Source organism: Podarcis melisellensis (genome assembly GCF_964234715.1).
Source record: "Podarcis melisellensis genome assembly, chromosome: 2".
Lineage (NCBI taxonomy): Eukaryota > Metazoa > Chordata > Lepidosauria > Squamata > Lacertidae > Podarcis > Podarcis melisellensis.
The window spans coordinates 77,302,412-77,315,083 of NC_138529.1; the positions used below are offsets into that span (position 1 = coordinate 77,302,412).

General features: G+C 37.7%; 1 protein-coding gene across 9 annotated transcripts in view; it reads right to left on the reverse strand.

Annotated features, from left to right (window-relative positions):
* The window catches only part of IQSEC1 (IQ motif and Sec7 domain ArfGEF 1), a 310,602-nt gene that overhangs the window by 194,769 nt on the left and 103,161 nt on the right, over positions 1-12,672 (reverse strand). For 3 of the 9 annotated variants that reach the window (XM_081898303.1, XM_081898300.1, XM_081898298.1), the window contains exon 1: positions 8,315-8,667. The exons of the other annotated variants lie outside the window; for them this stretch is intronic. In XM_081898303.1, the coding sequence (XP_081754429.1) occupies positions 8,315-8,337 (23 nt within the window). In that variant the 5' untranslated portion in view covers positions 8,338-8,667. Of the gene's footprint in view, positions 1-8,314; positions 8,668-12,672 lie in introns of those variants that run through there. 9 annotated transcript variants of the gene reach the window in all.

The window sequence follows — 12,672 nt, forward strand, 5'->3', positions numbered from 1 at the left end:
TTGTGCACCTCTTTGAGAGCTTTGGTGGGTGGGAGGGTCAGGTGAAGAACAAGGAAGAGGTAGAGAAAAGAGATGAGAGAGACTGGTTGGGTGGCTGTTAACATAAAAGGAAAGGCTGTTGGAAGTGCATCTCCGATTTTCAAGGATGGGAATATGATGCGCAGTTAGAAGCCATTTGGGAAAGGAAAGGATCAGCCGGGCAACCACTCCCATGATTTACTGGCAAATCACGTAAGTAAAAAATGAAACATGAATGAATGCCACTGTACTTGTTGCTTTAAAAACAGGGGTCGTTGTGGTTACAGATAGGTAGCCGTGTTGGTCTGCCATAGTCAAAACAAAAAAATTTCCTTCCAGTAGCACCTTGGTATCTGAAGAAGTGTGCATGCACACGAAAGCTCATACCAAGAACTAACTTAGTTGGTCTTTTAGGTGCTACTGGAAGGAAATATTTTGTTTTGAGGGGTGGTTGTGGTAATCTATATTTTTGTAAATTGGGTTTCTGGAGTAGGGTGTGTCATGAGACCTACTTTACATAGGATAACCGTCTCTTTGAAAGTGCCATCTATTTAAATGGCTGTGCAGTACAACTATAAGCCGGTTCCTGCATTGCTGGGGATTGAGTCTCAGGGTCTTTCCAACATTACAATTCTATGATTCTATGAAGGGAGAAAAGGGCCTGTGAAATTGTCCTGCAACAGTTAACACCTGGACAGCAAACCAAGAAGGTACAGTATTATCCTGGTGAGATATAAATTTATTATTTAAAAAAAATCTACACATATAAACTAACACATGCACATTTAAAGTGTATCTGTGCTCTCTTTTCTGGTGGTGCATTCACTCCCTCTTTTGGCAATGTGTAAGTTGCCATGCTATTCCGGAATTCAATATAGCCTGGTCCCCAATTCTAAGGGTGTAGAGAAAGAGGAGACTGCAGTTGGCCAATGGAAGGACAACCCATTAATAGTTCCATGGGGGAATCTTGGTTATCACAAGAAAGATGATTGATTGATTGATTGATTTACAGGAAGATGCTGAAAAGAAAGTGAAAAGAGAAAACTAGGTGTGGATTGCTTGGGAGAAGGACAGCAGACACATGTTATCTAAAGGGAATGCCAATTTTTAACTTCTGAAGAGAGAGGTGGTAATGCTTCAATGTACATACAGGCCATCACTTGGAAAGCTCTGGAAAAGATTGATGCTATAGTTGCTCATTGGTAATGAGAAAGGTGTTACTGATTATCATCTGTCATGGATTCACAGATCTTGAATCACTAGTCACTTCTGGCTATGGCTCAGTTGCAAAACAGTTATATAGTACTCATATGTGTATTACAATCATTTTATTTGCCTTGCAATTTGTGGTTTGCCTCATCTCATTTGTCATCCGTAGCTATCTGCTTACATGTACTTATAATTCCCACTTTCTGCCTGTTGGCTGCTGGAGTCTGCCCATCACCTCATGGACAGAAGTGTTACTATTTTCATCTATGAAATGTTAAAGGGTATGGAAACGTGTATGAAAACCAAGCAGTTCCTGTAAACAAACACTACAGTTTGAATTGCTGTGAGAATGGGAGATTATGGCTGCTCAATAGGTGAAAAATTGAGACTGAAACACTGTGCAACTTTTTGAAAAATGCAGTTTAGGGTGAATTGTACTTTTACAATTATACTAAAATGCCTCTTGTGTGTAGTTTAAAGAAAACAACCAGCAACAACCTTCAGCTGTAGTTACTGAACCCAAGACAGAAAATCTTTGCTTCCTGTGAAACTGGTGCTCCTTTCCTACCTGCTTAGTGAAAAAAACTGCACTATTTTTTTTTTAATCACAGGCTACAGGTTGGGGTAACATTTACCAAGTGGTCCAGCCTGTCTCTCTTTCCCCTGAAAGGTTTAGGGAGATATTCCCACGCCTGCAAATGGATTTCCTGGTACGACCATGTAAGCATGTAATGTCACCTCCTTTTGTGCTATCAATTTTGTTCTATAAATTTTATCTCCCACTACCTGACCTTTGCAGAACCATGTTCGCTTTACCCCCACCCCATCCCCTCAAAGAACTAGAAAAAACCCACTGTGAAAGTTTGCCCAAGCACTAGTTATAATGGCCCTTATTTAACAACATTAAGCTGATGGCACCCATTTGTTATCTGCCAGCATTTCTACAATACTACATGCCAAATCAAGTGCATATTAAAATTTACTAACTAAATCAGATAACATTTCCCATGTGTGACATACCGTAGAGCATTAAAATTGTTCGGATCATCCAAGATGAAACCCATAATAAGATCAAACCACTCTAATGCTAAAACAAAGGCAGAAGCAGCAGAACAAATCAAATATAAATTTATTCTCTATATACATTTAGCTTCTTTTGGTGATTTTCCACAGTGTATTTGCCTTCGACTGAAACATTTTAATCGCGCACTTAAAAACAACATAAGACTTTCTTGGTTTGTGAAGCTCTTAGTGGAATTCTAGAATGACATTTTTTAAACGACTATTAAAGAAGCAAATTGCAAATCTGCATTGGAGTGGAAATTCCAACAACCTGATAAAAATGAGTGGTATCATCTATGTTATTAAAACATCATCAACAGGAAAGAGGGGGAAAAAGATGATAAATATTCTAGGGAAGGGGTGCAGTTCAGTGGTAGAGAATCAGCTTGCATGCAGGCTACTGGGAAAGACTCTTTGCCTGAAACCCTGGAGAGCTGTAGCTAGCCAATGTAGACAGCACTGATATAGATGGATAATGGTTTGGTTCGGTATAAGGCAGCTTCCTTACACTTACTATAAATTTAAAGTTTTAGAATGCATTCCTGCCCCTATTTGCTCATATAAATTTCCCTGGAATCAGTGGGACACACCATGTATCCTGCATCCTATTTGCACAGGTTATTCACTGGAACTCCCAACTTCAAAACATTGCTTATTTCTCTTTTCTGATAGAACTATGACCTAGAGATTGCTCCTCCACCCCCCAGTGTGAGACCTCAGGCTGCAACAGTGCCATTTTGAGAGAGCTTATGTAGCAAGATCAAGTCCTGGCTTTTTCATCATCGTTAACGAATTTAAAGCGGTCCATGCTTTTAATAGCCATAACTATGATCAAGTCTTAACTAGGCACAGACCTTGACCATGGTGAAAGCTACTGGGGATTTTGACTCTGCTGACCATTAAGTATGATTAAAGCTTACATCTGTACTTAGGCATTCTCAAGGAATGCTGGCAAAATCCGAAAGGAAGAGCTGAACCTTCATCCTCTTTCCAATCTCTTAACCATGGTAACCAGCCCATACAGTTTGAATCATACAAATCCTCGTTAAAATACATGTACACTTAGAACTGAAAACATATGGTCTGAAACTAGTTACATTTGCATTGATGTTTGCATGGTGCCCAACAACAGACGGCTATGTGGTTGTAGAAAACTCCTCATTTTATTTTCATATGCACAATGTTAAAAGTTGAGATTATCAGCCCAAGGAGCAGTGCTACTGAAAGTTCATTTCATAGATAAACTTAATGAAGATCATCGGTTGAAAAGAAGATTGCCTCTAAATGCAGCCAACCCCCCCCCCCAAAAAGAACACACATCACAATCATAGTAATTAGTATTACTATGTCTAGATATTTGGTGATCTACATTTCAATTTCAATTGAGAATTTAGAAACAATTAGCATGATCCAGTCCCAGCATGAGAATTCAGAGATACAGTATAAGGAACACTCGCACTCATCTGCACCAGTGAAGAAGCTTCAAAATAAATTGTACTCAGACTTCCCAGGTGCCACACCAATGCCATGCCCAACTTAACATGATGGGGTATGGGCATCCTCCCCTCCCATCAGCATCAAGCTGCCTATGTATTTGCATGTAGACTGATAGTGCTTGGAATGCACAGAAGACAAAATTAAAAAAAATCATCTTCTGGTATCAAATGAAAATATCTAGTACAGCATTCTGATAGCAGCCTGCCATATGTCTTTAGAAGCTTTCAAGCAGAGCAGGGAGACGATGTCTCTCTACTGTCACTAGCATCTGATCTTCAAAGGAATATTACTTCTGAAAATGGATGATCTGGCTCACTCTGGTGAGCAGATACAGGAAGTGTGCATATGTGGAAACTATATTGAGAGAGCCCATTTCAATATCAACTGAGAATTCTGGATTTAGCAGTCAGCAGGATTGAATAGATTCTTTGTGCAGTGGCTCACTGACTCTTATAAACAAGACACTGAATTCTGGATTTGGGTAGCCACACAGGGACATTGGAGGGTACAGCCAATGTACATTGCCTGTACACAGCTCTGTGTGAAAAGAACGAAAAAACCTCTGGGAGGGATTGTCCTTCATAGGCTGTGTTGATGTTGGGACTATGGTGTGACTTTACTGCATTTGCCCGTAGATAAGAAACTGAAGTACGCCCTAAGCGTTTGCTATAAACCTGTATGTCCTGTGTGGCATAGTGGTCAGACTGTTGAATTCTTGGTTAAAATCCCCACTCAGCCAACGAGCTTGATGGGTGACCTTGGGCCAGTCACTTTCTCTAAGCCTAGCCCTCCTTCAAAGGTTTGTGAGGATAAAATGGGGGGGGGGGAGAGAAAACCATGGTATGCTACCTGGAGCTCCTTGCAAGAAAGGCACAATGTAAGTGTAATATAGTAGTAGTAGTAGTAAAGGTATATGAAATCATGTGTCCACATAAACTAATCAGATGAACTGTTCATTTTAAATTGATGACTGATTTGGAAATCACTCCCCGATTCTATACAACCATAATGGATATTAGAATCCTGTGAAACAACACCTTGACAATTCTTATTCAATAGAACTGGCATACATTATGACTCACGGCTATAGCATGAAGTGTGCTTAAGTAAAAGCAAAAGATACCCACCAGACATGAAAGAAAATGAAATGTGGCTAATTGGCAAAACTCACTTGGCTTCCCTTATGAGAAGACTCCTATTAGATTCTGTCACAGACTTGCTTATTAGCATGGTAAAGAAAAAAGCCCAAGCTAATCCATTTCTTTGCTGAAGTATATGAAGTTCTTTGCAGATATTTATTGCTAACCTACACAGCAGAGCTTCCAGAGCTTCTTAATGCAACTTCTAAATTCCATCATGAATCTTAAAAGAATCTAGGGTTTTCCAAATGTGAGGTGCTGTACTGCCTTTTTCAGAATATACTCCACCCAAATAAAACATGCTATCAAAAAGGAGATTTGTTTGTTTATGCGGTCACCAACAGGCATAAAACAACTAGCCTTTCTAGAGATTTCCGCTTTGGTCTCATATCTTTATGAGTCATATTTTCAGAGGTTATTTTTAGCTATGAGTTTTAAATAGGTCATAACTCTTTCCAAACCTTCACCAACAGCCAAGTAAAAATTCCAAAATGATATGCATTCCTTGGATTCAAACAAAATACAGTAAGGTGGTGTGTTTATATCAGAAAATCAGTCAATCACAAATTGGTTCAACAACAGATATCACCTTACCTATTATATTTCTCTTCTAATGCTGTTTCTAAACATCTACAACACTTCATGGTTATTTTAACAATGCAATGTTAGCTACATAAAACATACTGTTCCTTTCTGTTACCCCTAAGTAACCAATTTATTTTCATCAGTACTCAGCAAGAGATGCCAGCGTAATATGCATGTTGTAGAATATAATCAACTTAGTTAACATTCCTAATGGTGAATTATTAATAAATTATTAACAGAAGAAGCTGAAGTAGCAGAGAAATTTTAAAAGAACAGCACACAATACATTCCTGATAAATGATAATTTTCTCATGATCTTTTTTTACTATACAGCAATTCAATTGAGTGATATCTAACTAAGTCAGACTCAGAGTAGACTGATTAAAACAAATGGACTTCAGGTCCATAGATTTCAATGAGTTTGAGTATGACTAACATCAGATATCACCCATCAAATACGTAAGACAGATACATCGGAAAGCTCATTTTAAAAACAATACTATGTGGAAACAACATGGCAGTAGCTAAATAGAAAAATAAAAATATTGAGATGGTGAAAGGAAATCATTTATGGTAAAGCAAAGTTTGTTACCCAATATGTGTTTCATCCATGGAAAATCTCTTCTGCTAAAATAATAGAACCCATCTATGTTTCTGGTAAAGGGCTGAAGACAAGATTTTGAACACTCTTAACAGCTCAAAGTATCTGTTCATGGTGTCAGTGTGTCTGTGTGTGTTTTAAAGAAAAGCTCCTAAATATCCAGACACCATGAAAACATTTAAAGGCATTATTTGAAACATCAAGATACAGTCTGTGCAGCCTTGGTTTGATCTATACTTCTTGCCAGATATGACTTTACCTTTATATATACCCTTAAAGAAAACAAATACTGTTTTTTTCAATCAAACTACAATATAAAACTTGAAATGAAAGGAGACAAAGCCTTACATTCTACAATACATGTTCTCACATGGTCCTGGCTCTGTTACACATGGAAAGGAGACATTGCTCTTTGATTTTTAAAATAAAGCACTGGCATTGTAAGGAAGTAATCTCTAAATAACTCAAATAATTAGATCCACAAGGAAACCCTTCCTCATCAGGACAGACAAGTAATGTGCTAAGGAACTAAACAGTGGGCAGAAGTCATGGATCATCCTTGCCACCTTACGGGTCTGTATAACGGTGGCATTTGTGATCACATATTGCTCGAGAAAACAATTAATGTTGTTATATGAACGTAATATATTATCATTATAGTTCTATACTGGACAACATAGTATGTTTTCCTGCACGGATTATACAAAGTCGATTTAATGTTTGCTAACCACAACCCAAAAATCAGAACCTCTGCTAACTAATGCAAGTGAAGTCTAGTATAGTAGATTTTTTTCCATCGGACAAAATAGCACTAAGTCATTGGGTTATTCACCATTTAGAGTACAGAATGTAGATTAAGTTACTGTCTGAATCCAAGCACGGAAAACTGGCATAAAATATCAACAATCATCCAGATAGTCAAATAACCAATACTCCGGAATAAGTTGTTCAAAGGGTTTCCTCCCACAATAATTCCTCCAGAACTACTTTATTAAAGTTAATGGCAATGGGCTGTGGTTTGAAATCTCGATCCAAAAGCAAGCAAAGTCAACCTTTTGGATTAAAGCCAGTTTATTCCCACTGAAACCTTTCATCCAAGCAATAGTTACCTGTGAATATAGAAGTTTTGCTTCTTAAAATGGAATACTGGGTTTAAATTTAACTTCAGCTGAGTTGTACAAATCAGACTTCAATTAAGGTGAATTATGGCAAGGTCTGTGCTGCATAGCACCTCTCTCGTACGTGGCTGGTTTTCAGGAAGTCTATTTGTGGGGATAAGCTTACTGGGAACTGGCAGGTAAAAAAATGCAAACTTACGCATTACAGTAATAGATTTGAACACTAACCACATTCTGGTACTTCTATTGACATTAACAATGCACAATACGATTGCAATAAAATCAAGACATATTTGAAATATTGAACCTTTTGAATTCTGTGCTTCAGACAAAATGGTGGAATTAGCATAATACAGTGAAATATACTATCAGGCGTTCATCTATTTTTTGTCTAAATCTGCTTAAAGTGATAGGCACACTAGTATAATTGACTTTATGACTGCAGGTTCATGAATCAAAGTCTATGGTGTTCTTCCAATATATTCACCTCATACAGTCTCCTTATGACTGCAATTTCCCACCAGGATTGTGGAAACTATAATATCATATCATCAAGAAAAACCCCAAAAGCACACACATTGCTCTGAAAACTAAATCCCTGCAGTGTTAATATTATGAACAATGGCTTATCTAGTACATTAATACTGTGCCAAGCAGAATGAAATTATATATTGCTGTGTCACAAGCAGCATCAAGGACATATATATCTAAAACCATTTTCTAAATAAGCAATGAACAAAAGCATTTATACAAAATGGAAGGTATTTATCATTGAGAAATACTCCTAAACACAATCTCTTTCAATCACTCTTTTGCTGAAAAATCCCATGTTTAAAATAGCCAGGTTTGACCAAATCACTAACAGGTCTCTCTTTATTTCCTACGATGCTGAATTATTTCAACATTTGCAGCCCTGAAGCCATTCAGCTACAGAATTTCAACATGCACATCAATGTGGTGCTGGAAGGTAACACCCATAAAATGGTTCGTGAAGAGAAAGCTGCTGTACTATGAATGAATTGCTATTCTTATTCCCATCTTCAATAATATGGATGCTAATGGATAACAAAGAGGAGAATACTTACAAATTACACCTTCTGCAAGCCATCCTTGATTTTTTGAGAAGACTCTTTGTTTCTTTTCTTCTTCTAAGGTAGAACACGTCTCTCCTCCAGGAATCAAAATTCACATTCACAGCTTTCACAGACTCATTCACTCTCAAAGAGGAATACCACAGATAAGGGAACCTGTGATGTAACCAGCATCAAATGCTGCATCAGATGAACCCAAGGGCTCTAAGGGGCTATATTTTGCAAAAGGAAAAGGTTTTTCTGAGGAGAAGGAGGAGGAGGATTGGCAGTGTGCAAGCCACGAGTACGGGACTCACATTTACGCTCTCTGTCTCATGAGAAATCTTCAATTTATAATGAGATTATTGTATTTAAAATAGAACCACAATTGCATTCTCCTATCTTACTGTTTCATATTTTTTTAAAAATCCGATGATGCAGTTTTAGAATTCACCATCTTTTTATGAACAGTGTAGTACAGTCCAAACTAGAAAAAGGCCATTGGTCCTTTTATCTCCATGGTAACAGCAGCATCTGTGGAGGCAAATTCTACACCCTTCTTTACTGCAGAGTCAATATATAGTGATACACGATGCTGCTAACTGACAAAGCAGAAGATGGAAGAAAAACAGGTGAATGAGAATATATTTCGGTAATTTGTTTCAGAACAACTGCTTTATAGCAATATTTAGATGTAAAAGGGCATTTTTGTTTTACATGATAGTCCTTCCTTCAGTCTGCTTTGAGCATCATAGTTCGTCTGCTGCTTCCAGTATAGGTATTTGAGGAAGCTATACACATGCCTCTTTGATTAAAAATATGCACACCATGTCTTGACAATCAGTGTACACATAAAACACCTTAAATATAAGAATATTGCACCTAATTTCCACACATCTTTTAATTTATCTGAAATCTAATCATATAAAGAAAAGTTGCATTACAAAATGTTAGATTTTATTAAAAAACAACAACCCTCTCCTTCCCCACTTTCTTCAACTGTTGCCTTTTCATGATGTTTCTCCCTTCCAAGGCCCATTTACCAAAATGTCTATACAAAATAAAAATGGAATGGGGAGTGGCACTCTTACTACTGAACCATTTCACTAAAAGCTCCGCTAGAATAGAAAGAAGCCTCATGCGATGCTTTCTTTGAATAAAGACCCCTGAGCAACATTTCCTCTAAGGTGATAGAATCTAGTCAGGGACCCAAGAAGCAATTCACTCATAACAATCTTACTGACTGCCATAGTGAACAAGGGAAACTCACCTAAATTTTAGAGTGATTCAGCATTCTTTCAACATAATTAAGATAGCCAATCTGTCTCTTTTGGCAGATGAGTCATTATGATGTCCATCTGCTCCCATTAGTCAGTAAAATATATTACAAGGACAATGTATATTCATGGATAAGCCTAAGGTATGAACAAAAAGCTATCATACAGCCTGGAAATGTTTCAGCTACCTAATAGAGAAAGTTGTCAGACCAATGTTGATCATCACCACAAGGTCTAATAAGATTCTTAAGTAGCAGAGGTACATGGGGTTTTGTGAATGGTGACATGCTTAATAATTTAAAGAAGATAAAGTAAATAAGGGAAACATATTTTACAGCTGTGTTTGTAACATTTGGCATGCACATCTGCAACTGCCCAACGTTTCAACATTAGGTGGAGCTTCGTATCTTATATCTCAATTTTCCTTCACTTTGAATTAAGGTTATCATTTGGCACACACATACAAGGAAGCAATGGATTATGGGCATCTGTCCCAACATTTCAACAAACTGTTTTGCAACTAAGCCTTCTCTGGAGCAAAGTAAAAGGTAACTAAACTGAGTATCTTCCAAATAAATGGATCGTATGGGAAATCTTTTATAAAGTAACATTGTCACTAGTTATCTAAGTAGATTTGTTACTAAAATGACAGTTCATTTAAATAATAGTGCCTAATTTCACTTAAGATGGCCATGCATTTAAAAATTAATCAGAGTTGCAGAAAAGCCTTTCTATTATTAATTGATTGTTATATATGAGAAAGAAGGAGGGAGAGGGAAAGAGAATGGCAGCAGCAATTTAGCACAGTTTTTTAAAAAAAATCCTGTTAAAATATTTTGAAAAGAATAATCATGGCAACGATGTAAAATTAAACTGAAGCCTCTTGTCTGCAAGGATGTGCTGTTTTCTAAGCATTTATGTCCTATCTCCTTATGCAGCTTAAGTGTGCACTGTTCATTTGCATTTTTGTATGCTTAATCCTCTCCCACCGTAGGGATAGAAAAGTCCCTCATTGTAGCAATCCTTTCACTAGATTACAGTGGTACCTCGAGTTAAGAACTTATTTCGTTCTGGAGATCCGTTCTTAACCTGAAACTGTTCTTAACCTGAAGCACCACTTTAGCTAATGGGGCCTCCCACTGCCGCCACACTGCCAGAACACGATTTCTGTTCTCATCCTGAAGCAAAGTTCTTAACCTGAGGTATTATTTCTGGGTTAGCGGAGTCTGTAACCTGAAGCATCTATAATCTGTATCCGAAATCATTCAAATCTACTAAAAACAATGTTCAGCTTTACTTTTACCAATGCCCATCACCCATGTTATTCTTCAAACGCTCTAGGTCACTGGACTACAAAATTGTAGGATAAAGGCGAATATAACTCTAGTATGTTTGAATCTAATTAGTGCATGAAGGAGTTACCATAAGCTGTCCTGCCAGGTTTGGTCTATATCCTCACCTTGAGACGAAGTGGGTCACCAAGCCTTATCTCTCACTCTCCAAGTGGATTTCAGCATGTAAGGAGCTCAACCACATGGCTTTAACCAGCCTCTTTTGTTTCAGACCAGAATGGAGTCTGAAACTAGTAGCTTTCTCTACTAGTAGTTTAGAAACTTTTACCTTTTGTAACTAAGCAACATTTCAACTGCCTGTGCATCTTTTCTGACTGCTTTATGGGAAAGCACCTGAATCTGACCTTTGAAGAGTTTTGTAAGTAAAGTATTTTATGACCTACCAAATGTGTGGTCCACCTCAATGTTAGGGAAGTGGGATAGCTTGGAAATAGCTTTTAAAAAGTGACATTCTGGGATTTACTGGAAGGGCACATTTTTACTGTTTTACAGCCTATATTCCCATTCTTTTATTTCTTGTATATTTTGTGATGTTAAATCTCTGCTAGGGTTTTCTCACCAAAGTGTACTTGGCCCCAACTTGGGTCTTGGCTTCCAGGGTTCCAACAGAAATAACTGTATGGCAATATGAGGCCCCCAAAGTAATTTAGTACTGGGGGATATTCCATCACTCCCTGACCAAAATACTCAGGATGATAATGAAATCAGAGGGGCACCCAAAGAAGAAAGTGTCGTAGTAATGGGTGTATTCAATTCCCTTACATAGACCAGATAAAGGAATGCTCTGGTCACAGCAAATGACTACTACACTAAATGACTGTGCCCTAAAACACTGGAATAAACTCCAGGGGAAGTGACTCTCAATAAAACAGTAAGTGGTCCCCAGGACTTAGTGAGAGATCTAAACATCACTGAACTATTTGGAAACAGCGGCTACAATGCTATCAAATTCAACATCTATGTAACTGGACAATTGCCAAGCAAGTCCAACACCTATGAGTTCAAAAGAGGAAACTTCTCCGAAATGAGAAGTGACTGGAATAAAAGAAATCGAAAGGGAAAGTCAAGAAGGTCATACTTTTCCAGAACATATGGGGATTACTCAAACCCACACTATTAGAAGCTTAACTTGAATGCATACCACAGGTCAGGAAAGTTACCACCAAGTACAAAAGGTCATGAGTGCGATTAACAAGCAGCATCAAGGAAACTATTAACGGGGGGAAATGATTTGTTCAGAAAATAGAAGTCTTGTTCAAATGGAGGGGGGCGGGAAGGAGGACAAACTTGTACAAAATAACTACATGTAGGCAATAGCAACACAAACAAAAAAGAACTTTGAGAAGCGTATCACGGAAAACATCAAGACCAACTTTTTAAAAAAGTATTTCAACTGGGCAGGAAGGTTGGGATGAAAGAGGGTAGGGCAAGAGTGTGCTAAAGGATCATAAGAAGATTGTATATGTCTTCACTGCATAAGATGGAGAGTAGATATCGATGCCTGAACTAACATTTTCAGAAAGGGAGTCTGAGAAACCAAGGCAAACAGTGGTGACAAGTGGTAAGGTTCTTGACTTTATTTACAAGTTGAAAACAGACAAATAACTGAGTCCAGATTATATCCATACAAAACTTCTTAAATAACTCAAATGTGGAGTTTTCTAACAGAAGCTGCAACATGTCCCTGAGATTGATCTAAGCAATAAAAGACTGGAAAGTGGCCAATGAATAATTAAAAAAAAAA